This window comes from Miscanthus floridulus, chromosome 6 (genome assembly GCF_019320115.1).
Source record: "Miscanthus floridulus cultivar M001 chromosome 6, ASM1932011v1, whole genome shotgun sequence".
In the NCBI taxonomy this organism is placed as follows: domain Eukaryota; kingdom Viridiplantae; phylum Streptophyta; class Magnoliopsida; order Poales; family Poaceae; genus Miscanthus; species Miscanthus floridulus.
In genome coordinates, this window is record NC_089585.1 from 95345215 (window position 1) to 95364707 (window position 19493).

General features: G+C 41.5%; 1 protein-coding gene across 2 annotated transcripts; it reads right to left on the reverse strand.

Annotated features, from left to right (window-relative positions):
• Positions 1–766: 766 nt before the first annotated feature.
• LOC136456364 (probable serine/threonine-protein kinase SIS8) lies at positions 767–13865 on the reverse strand. Of its 2 annotated transcripts, XM_066456198.1 has the most exons (17): positions 13497–13864; positions 11725–12064; positions 11141–11344; positions 10664–10852; positions 10290–10549; positions 9422–9505; positions 9174–9266; positions 5955–6050; positions 4076–4171; positions 3701–3818; positions 3021–3291; positions 2584–2707; positions 2474–2493; positions 2191–2347; positions 1531–1819; positions 1255–1327; positions 767–1107 (listed from the first exon to the last, which is right to left on the reverse strand). In XM_066456198.1, the coding sequence occupies exons 2-17, from the start codon at positions 11944–11946 to the stop codon at positions 1025–1027; spliced, it is 2379 nt and encodes a 792-aa protein (XP_066312295.1). In that variant the 5' UTR covers positions 11947–12064; positions 13497–13864; the 3' UTR covers positions 767–1024. The 2 variants fall into 2 exon arrangements, with proteins under 2 accessions (XP_066312295.1, XP_066312296.1); XM_066456199.1 differs by lacking the exon at positions 9174–9266 and having other exon boundaries at positions 13497–13865.
• Positions 13866–19493: the final 5628 nt, after the last annotated feature.

Sequence of the window (19493 nt, forward strand, 5' to 3'; positions counted from 1 at the left end):
TAGAAAGTTAATGCATGGGATATTTAATTCAACTTTAAAAGATAAAAACAATTGTGCAATAATCTCTGGTTTTCTATAAGAGCAGCTCCAACAGTGTTAAAAGATATAACTCATATAACATTTTATTGTGTAAAAATAAGAGAATAAAGCTCGTACTTTTTTTAATGACGCATATGTCTATGCTTACATGTATTTCTATATTAACTAGAAGCATACCCACCCCGCGTATTGCCGCGGGAATTGCAGATTAGTAGATTACATGGTATGATGACGTGAGCAACAAAATAATTTTGTCTCGCTGACATAATCATTACAATTGCATGTGCTAATAAATTTTAATTGTATGTGATAGTGCATTGCCTAATTCGACATCTTACATGTTGAGATAAATAGCTTCCTACTCCCTCCGTCCAAAAACAATGATTGGATTTTGATTGAGTTATTTTTCTAAGGGAAAAAGAAAAAGAAAAAGTAGATTCCAAATCCTGAGTCAATAGATCTCAAATTTGACCAAATATATAAAAAATACTAAGAATTTATGATATGCAATATATCATTGGATAAATAATAAAATATATTTTCATGATAAACCTAATTAGAGATATAATTTTGATAATATTTTTATTCCAAATCTAGGATGGCATGACATTCTTTTTGGGGCGAGAGGGAGCAGTTCGCACCGTGCACTTCCTTACCATATTCCCCGGAGTACTGGCAACATTCTTCAGAGCACTGGCAACATTCTTCAGAACAATCACTTGGTTGATTCGAGGGCATGCTACTTATCTAGAATAAGGTACAACAACCAGCTTGCCCTGCGATGCATCTCGAACCAGACATGTTCTTCTATAACCAGGGAAGCATTTTTTACATTTTTGGGAGAAAGGGTCGTCGTTGTAAAAAAACACAGGGCTTCAATATGTGACCTCAAGTCCCAAGAATCGGCAGCCTTTTTTTTACAGGTTTTATACAAGAAATGTTTTCACCTGTGCAGGAATTGGGTGGACGAGCAAGCAGCTTCCATTCAGCTGACAGTGTATTCGCAGTCCAGCAAACGGGTTAGGATCTCCTGGCAGCTCGGCCGATTCTCAGGCTCTGCCCAGCAATCTGCACCAAACGAAAAACAGTAGTCGCTAAGCTGCAACAGAAGCAGGATATAAACTAATCAACTCAACATGAGTTGACGTTTCTAATTAATCTGATCTCCACTTAGTTAAATCACACAAGAAAACTCGGCGATCTCTAAGTATTTACCTGCAATTAACCTGCCGAGAGGTCCTTCAGGAATCTCAAGCCGTGACCCTTCATTAGCAACTGCGTACACCACCTGTAATTGCCCAGATCATCTGTCAGTTAACAGCTTTCCCGACCATAAGAACATTGAGAACATGAATGCATCAGAGAGGCACTTTAAAAGTGGTCTCAGGCTCTGAGCCAGAAGAACAGTATATTTGGGCAAGGGATAAAAATGCAACACATGCTTCAGTCAATGCTGCAACTATATCGATAAAATAGTGGATGAATGATTACTTGAACTGGGGAGATGCCTTCCCATGGGCGACTCAATGTGCACAGCTCCCACATGATAACACCAAGGCTGAATATATCACATTTCTCTGTAAAAGGTTCATTCCGTATAAGCTCAGGGGCCATCCATTCTGGGGTGCCAGCAGAGGAATTATCAGTCATAGGACTATCAATCATCACTCGAGATAGACCAAAGTCACAGATCTTGACAGTCCAATGCTTGTTCACCAGGCAGTTTGCACTTTTGAGATCCCTGTGAACTATCTTCATGCGGTGTATGCACATCAATCCCCTTTTAAGTGAACAAGATAATCTTTCAGACAATTCATTAAAAGGCATGTCGACAGGATTAAAGTCTAAGTGACGAAAATAACTAATTCAATTGTCTTAAAAAGGCTGATATCATTTAAGGTCAAATTGCTCAGTAACACTAGAGCTGTGCAAATGGGAAAATAGCATCCATCATGTCATTAACATGGCATCTTCATATTAGATGCTACTTTCCACTTCACGCATGCAGCAGTGCTACAACAGCAACAAAGCCTTTTAGTCCCAAGCAAGTTGGGTAGGCTCAACAGTGCTACAAAGAAAAAATATTTTTAAAAAAAATTGGTAGAAGAAAAATATAGAGCAATAGTTATTCTGCAATAGAAAAGATCATACCTGCATATATCACGGATAATTTTCAACCTCCTACGCCAACTAAGTTTCTTTTTCTGACCACTCATATGGATGAGATAGTACAGTGATCCCATTTCCATATATTCAGTAACCATTGACAAGTGTGGAGGTGTAATGCATGCACCAAGAAACAATATAACTACAGAACACAAATATATATATACACACACGGTTAGAAAGCAATCTTACAAGAAATAAGGTAGTTTAGGTATCTAGTGTGGAGCAGTTTGAGAACTGTTTCACATCGGTCAAAAGGGATGGTTACCATTTGGGTGTCGTAACCGGCTGAAAGGAAAGAATAAGTTACCACAATTAGTGTTAATATATAATGAAAAATAGGACATTGAGTAAAAAAATCAAGAGAATTTCTGATACCTCAGGATGTATATCTCGTTGCAAAAATCTTCCATGTTTTCAGTTGTCAGATCCTGTTCTAGAAACACTTTGATGGCAACATCAGTTCCATTCCATATACCACGGAAAACTTCTCCAAAGAATCCTGATGAAACAATTCAGTAAATAGTTATAGCTTGGTAGCCTATAATCAGGAACAAAAATGTCAAAAGACAACCAGAAAAGAATTGTGTCATTTCTAAGCAGAAGAATGAAATATGAGATAACAACAATGCAAATATAGTGAAGGACATAGTGAAAAGAGAGCACACCATAATAGAAGCACTAAACAGGTTTTGCAGCACATTAAAGAACATAATTGGCAATACAAGAATATGATAGGATATTGAGCATATAAGCTATAATAAGGACACTGTAGACTTTAGTGAATATAGTTGAGGAAGTTCAAGGTTACTTACCTATTCCAACCCGCGTGCCAATTGTTATCTCGGAGAAATCTATGTTCCATTCCTCAAACGGCAGCAAAGGTTTATTAAGAAATGGGGAGCTCTGGAAAACTTTGTTCCATGCCAATGCCATCTTCTCTTTACTTATAAAATCATCATTTTTGGGGGTAACTTGACCCCTATATTCATGAGGCGAAGAAGGTAATGACACGGCCTTCTGAGTAGAACCAGTTCGGTTTCTTGAGTCACTGTCAATAGCACCAATTCCCCGAGATGCATCATCCTAAACATGAATATAAATTTTAAGCCCAAGCTGCCAAGGTTCAACTAACAATTACATTTACATGCACAGGAAAATATGCAGTGGAAACCACATCTTAGGTGGAAAATGGAAACCAAATAAAAAATAGTATTTCGATCACTAAACGAAAATTTGTAATTTGGCACATCTACAGTACATCCATAGATGTACCCCTTTTTTTGCAAAAGTGCGACTAAGTACATCTATCTATACATGCATAATGGATGTGCCAAGTTACAAATTTTTTGAGTGATCGAAATACGTTTCCTGAATTGGTTTCCATGTTTCCACCTAAGATGTGGTTTCCACTACAGATTTTCCTTGTGCACACAAGATACAGAGGACCAATATGGAGAAGAAGAAGAAAACAATGCAACTTGTAGAGGCATACTTTATTTGGGCAGTCATTGGCGTTGCTTTGGTCTTCCGTAACATATGAGCATGAACCTTCGACATGATCCCTTTGGAGGCGATTTTGCTTTAGTGTTTCGTTCATAGCCCGAACTGCCCTGTTAAACAGTTTAAAATTAAAAATAAATGCTTCTTGCTCAATAACAGTATCTAGACTACCTGTATGTATATGAAATTAAAACATAGCAGTATGATGATCGATGAGGATAACAGATAGCCAGTATGTAGGCTCAGCCATGGGCAAAACATGCCGTGAAAAATGAGATACAGTGAAAGCAACACATGCCATAAGTGAATTATGAAAAGGAAAAATGGACATATCAGCTATCATCAAATAATTCAAAACTAGAATTACCTCACAATGTCATCTCCAATCTCAGGGGTGATGCTAATGCTTCTTCGCCTTATTCTTCGAGCATTAGAAGTTGAAGTGCCCTCAAGACCATCTGATCTACAAGTGCATATGATTGTGTGTTCAATAACAGAATTGCTAACCAAAATATTTTTTCACACTTATGAGAAGAGGTTCCACATAGATTCATATAAAAAGAGGTTCCACATAGATTCATAAAAAAAGAGGTTTCACATAGGGAAAGAAAAAAAGTAACAATTGTTTTGCCCTTAGTAAAGATTTCTTGACACCCCAGCCGGCCAAATCATAAGAAAACAACTCTTTTTTTCTCGAACGTGCAGGAGAGCTGCATTATGAATTAAGAAGAAAAGAGATGGGTTTAGAACCTGTACAACACCCACTCACACCGAACAGAAGATTTTATACCCACTCTCCACTTGAAGAAAACACAAACCAACCTCGACCACAACACTAGCCGCAATTTGGCAGAAAACAACTCATTTCACATACATTTTGCCCACAACTGTGCTCAGCTATTGAAGTACTCACATAATCAAGCATCCTTTTTGATTGGCTATATAGGTGAGACTGGAAGTTTCATGTATTCTATAGAGCACGAAAAGAGCTCTCCAAAAAAAAAAAAAGAAGAAGAATACTCATCCATCTGGATAATGTTAGCTACAAAAGCCAGAACTTCTTACTGTGGCACTCATAGCCACATTCATAGTTTAGAAAAAGGATGAAAGAAAATACACCAAAAACTATTCTTTTGAATATTTCATTTATCGAAAATTCTTGATTATTGTCAAATGGTTTCCATGATTAAAACCTGACAGAGCAATTCAAAATGTAGTCCAGATAGCTCAAACTTTATTGCATCAACCATTGCAAACCAAGTTCTCTACACTTGTCATGTCAGGCTTTTAGTTCACACAGTTCAGTCTTCAGATTTCTAGAATATAGGAAATACATCACATGCCTAGAGTGATCCAAACATTAGTTAGGTTCTAACTTTAAAAGTGCCAGGTATTTTCGTATAACATATAAACTACAAAATGGAATATAATTTACACTTTTTGAGTTACTTGGAGCGAGAAATGCGACGAGTACGCCACATGGTTCAATCATATTCCAGTTAACAAAATAGAAAAGCCAAAGCAATTTGTCTTTCCAGCGCCACAAATAACCCAAATCATGTATCCCGTATCTGGTAGTCGGTATAAAACCAGACACCACCAACTGAGAGCCATAGGAGTTCAGAATATGGTAAAAATCCTAAATACTATCGCAAGGGTTTCAACTCATTGGTCGTCTCAGTGGCATGGTGGATATGGAAGCATAGGAATGGTTTTGTACTTGTGTTTTTTTGGGAACTCAGCCTAGTTTCAATACCATCATGCAGGATATTAGAGATGAGGTCAAATTGTGGTGTATAGCGGGGAGCCAAAGGGCTCTGTAGCATATGGCCTTGACTGTATAGCTGTTGGTCATTTCTTCTTTTTTTCCGGTGATTTCGGTTGTCATGGTCTTGCCCCTCTAGGAGTTGTACGGGTCATTTAGACTCATTCTCTTAACATAATGATATGCAGCTCTCCTGCGTGTTAGAGGGAAAAAAGAATAGGGTAGAAATGCAGTTTCAAATTGAGCTTTGCACTATGAAGAACCCAAACACTAAGTTGGTCTCAGTAAAGACAGAACAAATCTTGTATCCACTTCCTAGATAAATGGATATACACAATCATACAGTTGTCGCTAGCTAGGGAATAAAATGAAAATAAGCAGACTGAAGGAGCAAATGAGTGGAACTTATGACACCAGGACAACATATTAGTGACGAGAAGAATCAAGAACATGACACCCTAAAATAGCATGATTGGCAAACCTTGAAGCAGCTCCAGATTCTGTGTATTCTTGAAATGATTGCTTCTCACCACCAAGTATAGATCTTCCCCTTGCTCTCATTAATGGATGCTCAGGACTACACCAGGGAAAGGAAAATGAAAAGAGAAGTCCAATAAGTACACAGATACTCTGGGTTCAAAGACAACGATCAATGTCCATAACTATCATGTAAGTCACCACTCAAGTAGGTCAAAATAGGTGTAGATACTAAATGGAGAAAAACATGGAAACCATAAATCCATAATCATGAAACAACCAAAATCGGTTTCATAATACACATTCTAGTCACAGGACAGAAGTGGCAGTCTGGTTCTTCCAGAAACTGACACGACCACTAGAACACAACTTTGAATATTGTTATGGATGCAAGTGAGCCTGTGCATACCAACTTATTGACCCACTTCATTTGATCTACAGCCACATGCACAGAATGAACTAGAAATTGCATAAAAGTGTATATGGGTGGGTTTTGAGCCGACCCACTTCATCAACCGTATTGCCGATCTTTTGCCAGGGTGGAAGGCTGATCTTATGAGTCAGGCTGGAGACTGTTTCAGGTCAAGTATGTTATGACCTCAATGGTGGTCTATCTACCTTCCTCCTTGGGCCATCAAGGCTAGAGACAAAATCCGCCAGAGTTTCTTTGGAGGGGAAGAAAAGAGGCAAACGGTGGACATTATTTGGCATGGACAGTTTGTCACCTGAAAGAGCTTGGAGGGCTTGATCTTAAATCCTTTGGATGGACTTTGAGGATGCAATGGCTATGTCTTGCCAAAACGCAACCTGACAAACCTTGGGCTGCTTTCCCTATCCAAAGTTCATGCCTCGGTCAAGGCCTTCTGCGGTTCTGCCCAATTGCCATGGTTGCTAATGTAATGTGGGTAACGGTATACCACCTTATTTTGGACTGATAATTGGTTTAATGAAGATCCATCGCTGGTATGGCCCCTCAATCTTTTCGCTTGAATTCGAAAGAGAAGAGAGAACGGGTGTACTGCGAGAGGTCCTGATGGATAACTGATGGATTCAGGGTATCAATTATGACTTTTCTGTTGCAACCCTCTCTGGAATTCTTGGTGCATGGGACTTGGTCACTATTCTGCAGCTACAGCCAGATGTACAGGATGATCATCGCTGGAGATTTGTGGAATCCAGTCAGTATTCACCAAAATTGGCTTATATGACCTTCTTCGATGGGGCTATTTATTTTGAGCCCTGGGAGCTTATATGGAAATCTTGAGCACAACGCCTAGGCGTTTGTGGCGGACCCCCTTCACAACGCCTAGGCGTTTGTGGCGGACGCCTAGGCGACGCCATACACACATTGTAAGGCGTTGTAAGCTAGAATTTTATATACTAGTGGAGCACATAGATACCTCGTTTGTTGCCAATTCTTGAGCCCACGTTCCTTTCTTTCCTTTCCAAAAGCTCTTCTCCCGCACTAGTGCAGAGCAGACAGCAGACAAGCAGAGCACATACATATACTAGTGCAGCAGTACAAGCAGAGTCACGAGATTTGGAAAAGGGCCCGACGGAAGACAAGCAGAGCAGACGAAAGGCAAGCAGATAAGCAGAGCAGAGTGGAGGCGCCCGACGGAGGCGCAGAGAGCAGAGAGCAGAGCAGACAAGCAGAGAGCAGAGAGCAGAGAGCAGACAAGCAGAGCATACCAGGCGGAAGGGCCCGACGGAGGCGCAGTCAAGCGGAGATGCAGGGGCGGAAGGGCCCGACAAGCTCCACGGCAGGGGCGGACGGCCAGATGCAGGGCCGGCTCCGCGGCAGGGGCGGCCGGCCGGTGGACACGAGCAGAGTCCGCGCCCAGCGGAGGTCGAGGTACGTCCGCCGCCTTCTCTCTTCCCCTTTCCTCGCCCGCACTCGCGGTGAATGACTCGCGCGCTAGATTTCCCACGCGAAGAAGCTACCTGGGCGCCCGCGCGGTTGTAGGCGTCCGCCCGACGCCATTTGCGCCTAGGCGACGCCTAACCCTATGAGGCAGACGCCATACACGCTGAGGTCGTGGCGACCCCGACGCCCAGGCCCTCGACCACGCCTTGTCGCCTAGGCGACGCCTAGGCGACGACTAGGCAACGCCTCAAAAACATTGGAAATGTCTTTTCTTTTTCCATGGCTGGTAGCGCATAATAGATGAAGGACTTCTGATAGAATTGCCCGCAGAGGACTGCCTCATCCAAAACAGTGCCCTTCATGTGATCAAGAGTATGAGATAATTCAACATAGCTTGACAAATTGTCTTCTCCAGACAAGTTTGGTATTTACTCTTACGCCGCTCTGGTTTACCGGACCTCTCAGCACGAGTCAAGAGGTATTCTGTGAATGTGGCTTAGGATTAATACTTTGATTCCAGGACACTGAAAATGCGGAGTAAACTCGTTGATCACCTTGGAAGCTTGGAGATGCAGAAATGAATGTGTTTTTAATGGTGCCGCACCAAGTGTTCAGGTTGTTCTTAGAAGAATTTTCAAGAAGGGAACCTCTGGCATAGGTTGTTTCAAAAGGTTTGGAGTGGCTTATGTTAAGGTAAAAAGAAAAACTAGACTAGGAGATTACACTAATACCCTTGACTATTATACCTTAACAGCTTATGGCAGCTGCCTCCTAAAGGTCGTTTTAGTTGTTCCGATCGAGTTGTTTTGTGTATTAGGCGTGTGGGACACCTGAACAGGTAAGGTTGTGTGAGTTTGCATGTCTTGTAGATATTTTTTCTTTCTCCTTAATGCAATGATACAGTTATCATGTGTATTTGAGAGAGAGAGAAAGCCAACTTGCAACCCCAAGTATCACAAGTAATTTTCATAGCACATTTAAAATACCATTTTCATATGGCCGACCATAAGTTGCATGAAGATAATGTGGGTCAAACTTGCAACAGTTTGAAGGCACAAGTTCTGGAGGGGCTACTAATGCCAAGTTATGATGATATCAATAGTGATATCTTCATTAAGGAACATAAGAATATTTGAAGATCAACCAAAAAGAACAAAGGTTAGTCCTCCAAAAGGAATCTTGCACACCTATCATAACGGATAGCACCTAGAATTGTTTCAACCATAATTTAAAAAACCCTTTTGTCCTCATCTCAGCAATAAAGGTTTCACGATAAGAAATTTAAGCAACTATACAAAAGATAAAGAGAACTGGACTAAAGTGATCAACGGTTAGAGTTGAATGGGAAATGGAAACCTGGAACTAGCACCACGGGGTTCCTCGGCAACTCCTCTCCTTTGGCTGCGCCTCCAAAAGGCATTTGCTATATTTGGTTCACTACATGACGTGCTGGTTTACAGAATTAGGACCTTATAAGCAAATGTAATGAACAAGGAACCAAATTATAGACGCAGCTACCATAAAAAATTGCAGAATATATCATCTAGTGATGATATAAACAAGCTTTCCAATAAACTAGCTATGAAATCATTATTAGGTGTTACCTTAATTTCCCTTCAGAAAATGTCCTTGATCTCAACATCATATTACACAGTGATCGTCCAGATAGATTTGATGAAGATTCAATTCTGCACTGAGATAGAGACAAAATGTTCTCATCTTGCGCATAATCAAAACTGAGATGAAAAGGTATGAATATAAACAGCTGACTGGTGGTCACTCGTGTATCTGAGCATGTAAATTCCTCTATAGCCATGCTTTTCAAATGTCACACCTTGTGACAATAACATAGTACAATGAAATTATCCATATAGTTTTGCTGTCTAACATGCTCATATATTGTATATACTTCCCTTCATGCCACTAACAATCTCAGCTTCTATTGCTACCAGTGTGAAGATTCACTTCAGTAAAGTATCTACGAGCTGCTGAACAGCTGTTTAAGAACCTAAGTACCTATGTCTTCCAGCTATGGAGTACACCTTTTATTCCAAAGAAATATGATAGAATAATTCTCAGGGTACTCTCATTTTCTTCCATTACTATGGCTATAATTGCCTATATTAGAATTTTGTGTTACAGAGTAGAATACTATTAGCCTACCCAACAATGCAAGCCATGATGACAATCACTTATCTGCCTTGGAAAATCCTATGTTACTGCTATTTATTTGAAGGTTCAAGATAGAAATTCAACTGTATTTGACCTTTTCCTTTAAATTATTGAAATATGTGAAACACTCAATAAGTCAACAACTCAACATGCAAAATAACCAGTAAAACCATATGCGTTTTTTTCTACAACAAGTATAGATTTTTTTTTATGGAACAAGGATAGATATTTACAGTATACGGAAACATAGACAAGACCTGAATCACATAACTGAGAGAAATATTTAATACATAAGCATACCCTTCAGCTTCAACTTTATCAGACAATCCATAAAGAGGGCTGTTGGGCTCAAGGGGAGAATCACAGGAGTCATTTTCAGCTGAGTCACTTTCCCCCGCAGCAGATATATGCGATATAAAGATAGCCTTAGCTGAAAACGGAATCAACTGGCCTGGAAATCGCATAAGATCCACTAGCAGTTCCATAGAGTTTAGCGAAACTACCACAGACATATGTTTGTAAGAGTCCACAAATCCAACAGCACCGTCATCAGGTAGACCCTATGAAAGACATATTGTAAGTATTTTTGAACTTATATTTTAACACAAACAACATATGCAAAACGAAGAACAGACTATATAGAGAGAGAAGAAAGGGGTTTAAAGTAGACATACAACTACAAGTTTACTCTCAAGGCCAACGGCATCTGCAAGAACTTTAAATAGAATAGCTCGGGGTCGGCATGATCCATGTCTTATCTGCCCTAGAAGTTGTGGTCCTTTATTTCCAAAGAAATGGGTATCTTCAATCAAGCCTCTTGCTGGACAGGCATCAGGATTTTGTCGCTTGAAGCAGTCAAAAACCTATTATGGGAAAAGTAAGCTAAGTTTCACATGAACAAACTATAAGGCAATGCTTAGTAACTCTTAACATCATTTCAGCAAGGATGCCCTTAGTGTGGCTAATGCAAGGTGTCCAAAATTTCCCATGGAAATATTTGAACACCATTACACAAATGAGCTCTAAATGTTCTGTAGCTATAAAAAGTATCAATAGATGTTGTGATGAATTCATGAAACTGAGATCCAAAGAATTGCACATTGGAAGACAGAAAATTGTTAACTGTATCCAAATAACACGTAAAAACTTACCAAACCTGCTATTTTCTTTATCACTAATGCTGGGCTAGAGCTTAACCCTTTCACAAGTGCAGCACTAAGCTGCTTCAACATGAAAATCTTCTTATCCCTCTCAATGTCTACAATAATTATGTCAGCCTTAAGCCCATCTGCTTCAAGATTTTGCAAGTCGTCTAGTGATGGAATTGTTGGGAAAGTCTCCTTCAACTTTTTATCCTGCATGAATTGATCACATGTTAGCAGCATAACAGTAGAGAAAATGAAAATACCAAACTCCCAAACTCATAAAGAATTGAAACAAAGAAAACTTTTCACTAAATTGTTATCTGTTTTCTTTAGAGGAACAAAATCATTGTATTGATCAAATTGTGAAGAAAGCTAACAAAAAAAATTATGAAGTACTGAAATCTGTATCTAAGTTCTATCACTTTTCCCTTGATGCCTAATATTTAGAAACTTGTTTTTTTATTGAATAAAGACACTGATAAATAGAAGTGATTAGTATGCTTTTGCAAACAGTTGTAAATCAATCTAGTGTGGTTTACTGAAATGTCTCCAGAAGGGGGGAAAGTACTTAGCTAAAGAGTAATCCTCACCGGGATGATTGAATAGAAACCATTAGGGATTAACCCTGAATAAAATCCTGTTGACCACAGTAATTGAGAAGCCTTCCAGGATGAGGACCTTAGATTACCCAAAACATCCTGTTTCCTTGATATGGAAGCAGACTCTATCTTCTCTAATAAGTCTGGTGGCCACCAATTAGGTTCACATGAACTAGCTTCGGATTGCCCAGAACTAGATGGTGTTTCATCCATTTCTCAGACAATGGAGTTCCTTAATCACAACTTACAGCCACCATCATTTGCATGACAGAATATGCCCTATAATAGTAGCTCCGTATTCAATAGGACCATTGATAAATTTAGTTCATACCTGTGCAAAAAGAGGATGTTCATATAAAATCATAGAAGATAAGAAGCCACTCTGACAACTTTCTCATTAGAAGGTTTTTGTAGAATCTAAAGCTTTTATTGCAACAATGCTTGCATGGAAACCTTGCATTCTCTTTCATTACAAACAATTTATAGACAAATTCTACTGCAAAAATAATTGTGCAATTCAGGTTTCACATAATTTGAATTCTAAATTCATCCAGTAACGAAGCAAATGATTCAAAAGGCATTACTTTGTTAACAAAAAAAAAAAAAAACAAAGGCTATCAGTGTTACAGTTTGTTTGAAAGTTAAGTATAACTTGCAAACTTCATAATATAATTCAACTACCTTTTACCTTTTTCTCTCAAAAACCACAAGCCACTTGATAGTAACATGTAACTGAAAAGCATGAGAACATGTGACTACATAAGCACTTCCAGGAGAGAGGGGAACTTTTTATCATCGACTTAGGCTTATTTAGTGATCTACATTGGCCGGCTAGCAAGTATTAGAAGTGGATCACATCCTTTATTTATCAGCTGATGTGCATACTGATGTCAATTAGATCCTAAAAAAGGCAACCAACTTGAAATGTAATCACATGAAACTTTCCATGGGGCCTCTTTCCTTTGCTCACAACAAAATTCCAGTGTAAAGTCTGCTGCGGGAATAGTAGATTTGCATCCAACTCTGTCCAGTTTCACTGTCATCATAGATTCCTAGTACATTTCAAGAGCAGTGGGTACTGTTCATTTCGTCAAGACACGCAGTCAATTAAAGGCATCTATGACTGGGGACTATCTGTGGACCGTGTGCAGTTGGTGCATGACACCATGCATTCTGTGGTCTAGATCCAGCCTCATGTTCACCTGAATTGAGCACCACAGTAAAACCTCCAAGAAAGAAGCAAACAAAAGTCTCACGGCGACTCAGCCCATCCACACAACATACATTAGCCCCAATACGGTCCAGAATTCCATAAACTACTATGCAATGGAGTAAAACACTAGAGGTACATCAGCAACTCCGCTTCGGAAGCTAAAGCTATTTCCAGCCAAAATGGGCAGAATCAGGGCGGATGCTCGCAGGGCCAGGGCGGACTTGCGTCGAGCGAGCGGAAGTTAATTAAACACGCGAAAATTCTGCAAAACAAACTGCACCAGCACCTTGACTGTTTGGATATGATACGTAGAACGAGAAGTCCCATCTCCTACTCCTACGGTGTCAACTAATTTCAACCTCCCAAACTGAAGGGGACGAAGAACCTAACCAAACCGTGAGTGGGATCGGTAGGAGACTAATAGCGCAGCACGCAAATTCACGACCTACGAACCAAGAGAATGAGAGATTTGGATCCGAATTGAGAGCGGAACCTACTCCCAGAAAAACAGGGCAACACGGGAAGCAAGCCAGGACCCAGGATCACTCACCGACAGAGAGGAGAAACCCTGGTTCATGTCCCCATGGATCTCCGTTCCGCTAGCTGCAGCACGAGAGTGGAGCGGCGGCGCCGCGGAAGCAGCGGACTGGCAGCGGCCGTGCTCGGCCGTGTCGCGTCGTGTGGTGCTCGGCGCGCGGAGGAGGAGCAGCAGGTGGGAGGCCGGCTGCAGGAGCCACGCTTCTCCGGGAGAAGTGACAGAGGAGAACAGCGAGGCGAGAGCGGGCGAGGTTGGGAGAGAGGGAGGAGGCGCCGAGGCGGGTGGGAAGATTACTGCCAGTAAAGTACGGTCTCCAGCGGTGGGAGGCGTCGGTACTCGCTGGAGCGAGGGAGGGAAGGAGGAGGGAGGACCAGACGACCATCGAGGCGGAGGAAATCAGGAAACCGTGGGGCCACGGCTTGGTGGGGTCGCCTCTCGCTCTATGCCCGGGTGGGATCACCTCTCGCCCAATGCCCTGGTGGGGCCTCTAGTCTATGACTCTAGGTCTATATTGTATCTCGCTGCAGTATCGACTTATCGTAATTGTATTATTATTTGTTGTGATTTTTTTACAAAAGATAAGAGAGAATTTACCACAAATATAATCACATAACTGACTTAAAATATATATAGTATTTTATACGTTTACACAAATACAATCATAACAAATCAGGTTTGGTAGTGACTATTAATTTGTAGAGTCAAAATAGATATGATACAAATCACTTTTCTCTTTAATATTATTTTTAGTATATAAATATAGATATAGATATGATATAGACTAGCAAATATGTCCGTGCATTGCAACGGAAAAGAAATAAATGCTTGTACGTGAGAGTTGTTGTAAGATCTCTGGTTAGCCTAGAGGAGGGTGAATAGGCTTGTTAAAACAAAACTTGAATTTTTTGTCAAATTCAATCTGCAGCATTGCCGCTCTATGCCCACGGCACTGCCACCCCTGCAGACAATTTCGTGATGTAATTCAAAATCTGTAAAAGAAAACTTGGATCCAAGCGGTTACTGAGGTCCCTGCAAATATATTAAACACATAACGACAGCAAAAAGTGATAGGAACATCACACACACGTAGATCGACCTCAAATCCTAGAAATTACCTCAACAACAATATGAATCACAAGAATGTAAAGCAAACAAAAGGTGATGCAATGATTTATCATGTGGTTCAACTCGTCACTAAGGCTTGCCTAACTCCACGTTGTTGAGGTTAGCCACTAAGGCTTAGGGCTTTTCAACCATTCATCGTTCTCAAGTCAAGAGACTTAACTCTTGAGATGAGGGGTGAGTTTGCTAGCTGCAAGAATTAGTTACAAACCTTTCGGGACTGCCACATAAGTTGACAAGCTCCACGGGCGACGCTCTAGCTAGTTAGGAGCTATCGGTGCGGGACCCACGGGATACCCCGCAAGGAAGGGAGAAGATATAGCCTAACTAGAATTCTTCCCCTGTAATCTTAGTAGTAGTATTATTCTGTAATCCTACTAGGAACTCTCATTGTAAACCGACTAGGATTCTGACCTCCTGACTATATAAAGGAGGGCAGAGATCCTAAGGAGAGGGACTTTAACAATTGTACGAACAACACTTTACAATCAATCCAACGTAAAGGCTAACGTCGACTGGACGTAGGGCTATTACTCGATCAAAAATCGAGGGTCCGAACCAGGATAAATCGACTGTCTCTTGCATTTACCGTCGAGTTCTGCACATGCTGAAGCCCGAACAAACTGCCCCGGGTACCCCCGTGGTAGGCTATCGGTAGTCAAACATCGACAGCTGACGCGCCAGGTAGGGGCTTTCGGCGACTTTGCATCCGAGAGCTCGATGGACCTCGACAACATGATCTTCTCAAAGGGATCAACATTCATCTTCAGTTCATGGATCTATGAGGCGAGCGACGATGGCGAGCTCCAAAGCCATCTCCTCGAAGATTCAGATCATCATCAGGACTTTTCCATTTTGGCAACAACGACAGATCAGCTTGCTGGAAGATTCGCGCAGCTCGTGATGTCCAATCCAATTCAGATTTCGTGACTTCACACATCCGATTCAAACTCAAGTTCCGCTTCCAAGATGGAGTCTTATCCGAGTTCTTTCGAAAAACCGAGTTCTTTTCCGACAAGGCTCTGGAATACAACATCAACCTATCAAGAATACTACTCGAAGTACACTCAGAGTACTTTCAAGAAGTCGGGTCCTCTTCCGTTTGGACTCCACAACATGGCAACGTCTTATCAAATACGACCCGAAGGATCCACCAATCCGGTGCTTAGAATGCCACTGAAAGAAGCCTAGGAAGGTCTCGTCTTAACTATAACATCTCAAGACTACATCGTCCACTGGCCAGGTTCTGTTCCTGAGGATAACGGCACTCAACTAGTCGACAACGCAACAACAACAGCTCTACCCTACCAAGAAGGAGACTCAATCTGTGACCTTGAAGCCTCTACTGAAGTTATCAACAACTCTGGCAGTACAGAAACCAACGACGATGACAGAACAACACATGCTAGAGAAGTATTCATGATTCGCCGTCCTCGATCACCATTGGTCCCCAAGAAGCACCCGACATCAGGTCTTCAGATGAATCTGAATCCAACATATCACCATTTATCCAGGGGCACGATGGTGAGACTGAGAGTCAGAGGCAAGCCAGAGAAAGAAAGAACAAATTGAAACAAGGACGTCAACGCCGTGCTAAGCAATGAAAGGAAACTTGGATCAAATATGAGTCAGACCTAGCCGAGTACAATAGAAGAAAATCAGAGTGAGAGATAGAAGAAGGACGAGCAGCGAATACGCCCTATGATAAGATCCGAGAAGCACTAGAAGAACTTAGGGCGACTTCACATCCTAATGAAAAACAAGAACAGCTCCGGGACTTTCTCCGGTCAACAGTCCTAAGGACGCACGACCGAAGGGCTCGCTCAAAACTACCTGACAGGTCAACATCTCATGAGCAGGAAGATCAAAATCAAAGGAAGTCCGCTTTCGAGAGACTTGGACCAAGTGGAAGTCACAACAGAGAAAGTAGAAGAAATCATAGTCAAAACGACCGAGTCGAACAACCAAAAAAGGCCAGAAGCAAAGCACCTACTCGGACAGCCACGCAAAACTACTCTCACCAAGACAATAGTTGGCAAGAAGGGGGCGCTGAATCAGAATATACAGAAGCCAGAACGCACGATAGATTCCCCTGTTTTGCAAACAAACTTGCTTCAATACGACTGCCTCACAAGTTCAAGCCATCCAACCACTCCAAGTATGATGGCAAAACCGAACCAAGGCAGTGGCTCATGATTTACTCGCAATCGATTGAATTGGCCGAAGGGGACGATGACATCAAGACTTTGTTCTTTCCCATGGCCCTAGAAACCATGCCCCTTCAGTAGTTTGACAAATTGAACCTAGGATCAATCAGAAATTGGGAAGACTTGCAAAGAGCTTTCTATGAAAATTTCACGGGTATCATTACACACCCAATCACCCACGCAGAGTTAAAAGGACTCAAGCAGAAAGGAGGTGAAAGTCTCAGAAATTACTATCGATGATTTGGCGAACTACGAGCTTAAGTACATGACATCACCCAACGAGAAGTAATCGAAGCTTTCTCTCATAGAATCATGGCTAGGTGGCAATTTCAAGACTTCTGCAAAGAAAACCCAAGAAACAATGAAGAATTCAGACGAACAGTGGAAAAGATGATTACTGTAGAGGAAAAAATACAAGAAAGATTCCTGGATAGAAACAACCGAGACAATCCGGACAGGCAAAATCATCGAAACAACAGACAACATGAAAGAAAACGTGGACCAGACAACACCGTAGCAGTGACTGACAAATCAAGGAAGTTTTCCAAGCCTAGAAGATATGACGACATTGAAAACATGCGTTGCCCCTTGCAACCCAAAGGAAATCACACCATCAGAGATTGCTACACCTTCAAAGATCGATACACAAGGAAAGATAGTAAGGAGAATACCAAAAAAGGCAATCAGAAAAAAGAAGATGACAACCACGAAGACAAGGGATTCCAAAAATCCAGGGGGACAGTAGCAGTAATCTTTGCCGGGGTTCCAGATTCCAGAAGCAAACATCAAAAAAAGCTAGCATTACGAACCATCATGGCAGTAGAACCTGCTACACCAAGATATCTCAATTGGTCATAGTATCTAATCCAATTTTCAAGAGAAGACCAATGGACTAGCGTAGGAAACGTAGGCCATTACCCACTGGTTCTAGATCCAACTATTGCCGGTATGACTGTTACGAAAGTACTAATCGATGGGGGAGCCGGACTCAACATCATTTTTTAGAAACTCTAAGGAAGATGGGACTACAACTCGCCGAGATGATTACACCAACAAGCACGCCTTTTTATGGCATAGTACCCGGCAAGGCAGCAGTGCCACTTGGACAAATCACTCTACAAGTTACTTTTGGAACTCCCTCAAACTACCGTACAGAGTTCATCAAGTTTGAAGTTGCGGACTTCGATTCATCATATCACGCAATCCTCGGGCGCCCAGCACTTGCAAAATTCATGGCAATACCGTATTATCTGTACCTATTGCTTAAGATGCTAGGGCCTAACGGTGTCCTTTCTCTTCGGAGTGATTTGAAGCGCGCTTTTGACTGCGATGTTCAAGCAATCTAAATTGTAATAAAAGCACAGGCCGCCGATGGAAGAAAAGAAATAGCCACTGTTGCAGCAGAAATGAGCCCAGAAGAGCTAGTGATACCGGCTAAAAAACCCAACATCTTAGCACCACCAAAAGAAGTCGATGTCAAGCAAATTGACCTAGGCACCGGTGATCCCTCCAAAACGGCAACAATCAGCGCTCACCTCTCGGCAAAATAGGAACTCGCACTCACCAACTTTCTTCAGGACAACAAAGATATCTTCGCTCGGAAGCCGGCCGACATGCCAGGGGTCCCAAGAGAGTTGGCTGAGCATAGAATTGATATAAATGAAGGTTCCAAGCCTGTGAAGCAACGACTATGATGATTCTCACCCGATAAAGAAGACAGCAATTAAAAAGGAAATTACAAAATTAATGGCAGCCGGATTCATCAGAGAAATCCTCCATCCAGATTGGCTAGCAAATCCAGTTTTAGTACAGAAAAAGAATACGGACGAGTGGCGCATGTGTGTCGACTACACAGATCTCAACAAACAATGCCCGAAAGATCCATTCGGGCTACCACGCATTGATCATATAGTTGATTCAACAGCAGGATCTGCCCTATTATCCTTCCTTGATTGCTATTCAGGATATCACCAGATCACATTAAAAGAATAAGACCAGAGCAAGACATCTTTCATCACTCCATTCGGTGCCTACTGCTACAAAACCATGTCATTTGGACTTAAAAACGCTAGTGCCACCTACCAAAGAGCTATCCAGACGTGCCTCAGTGATCAGATCGGTGAAAACGTAGAAGCATACATAGATGACGTAGTAGTAAAGACAAAGAACCCGGATACACTAATTGAAGACTTAAAGCAAACCTTCGAAAACCTGAAAAGATAGAGGTGGAAATTGAACCCAAACAAGTGTGTATTCGGAGTTCCTTCGGGACAAATACTCAGATTCTTGGTCAGTCATCGCGGAATTGAAGCAAGCGCCAAGTAGATTCAAGCCATAACAGAGATGGGCCCTCCTCGAAGTGTCAAAGATGTGTAGAAACTAACAGGCTGCATGGCGGCCCTTAATCGTTTCATATCAAGACTGGGTGAAAAATGGGTTACCTTTCTTTAAATTGCTGAAGAAGACAGACAAGTTCGAGTGGACAAAAGAAGCCAACGAAGCTTTCAAGAAGCTCAAGGAATACCTCACCTCCTCACCAGTTCTCACACCTTCGAAGAAATACGAAGACATGATGTTGTACATTGCGGCAACTTCTACTATGATCAGCACTGTAATTGTCGTAGAAAGAGAAGAAGAAGGATGTGTATATAAAGTACAACGCCCCATATACTACATCAGC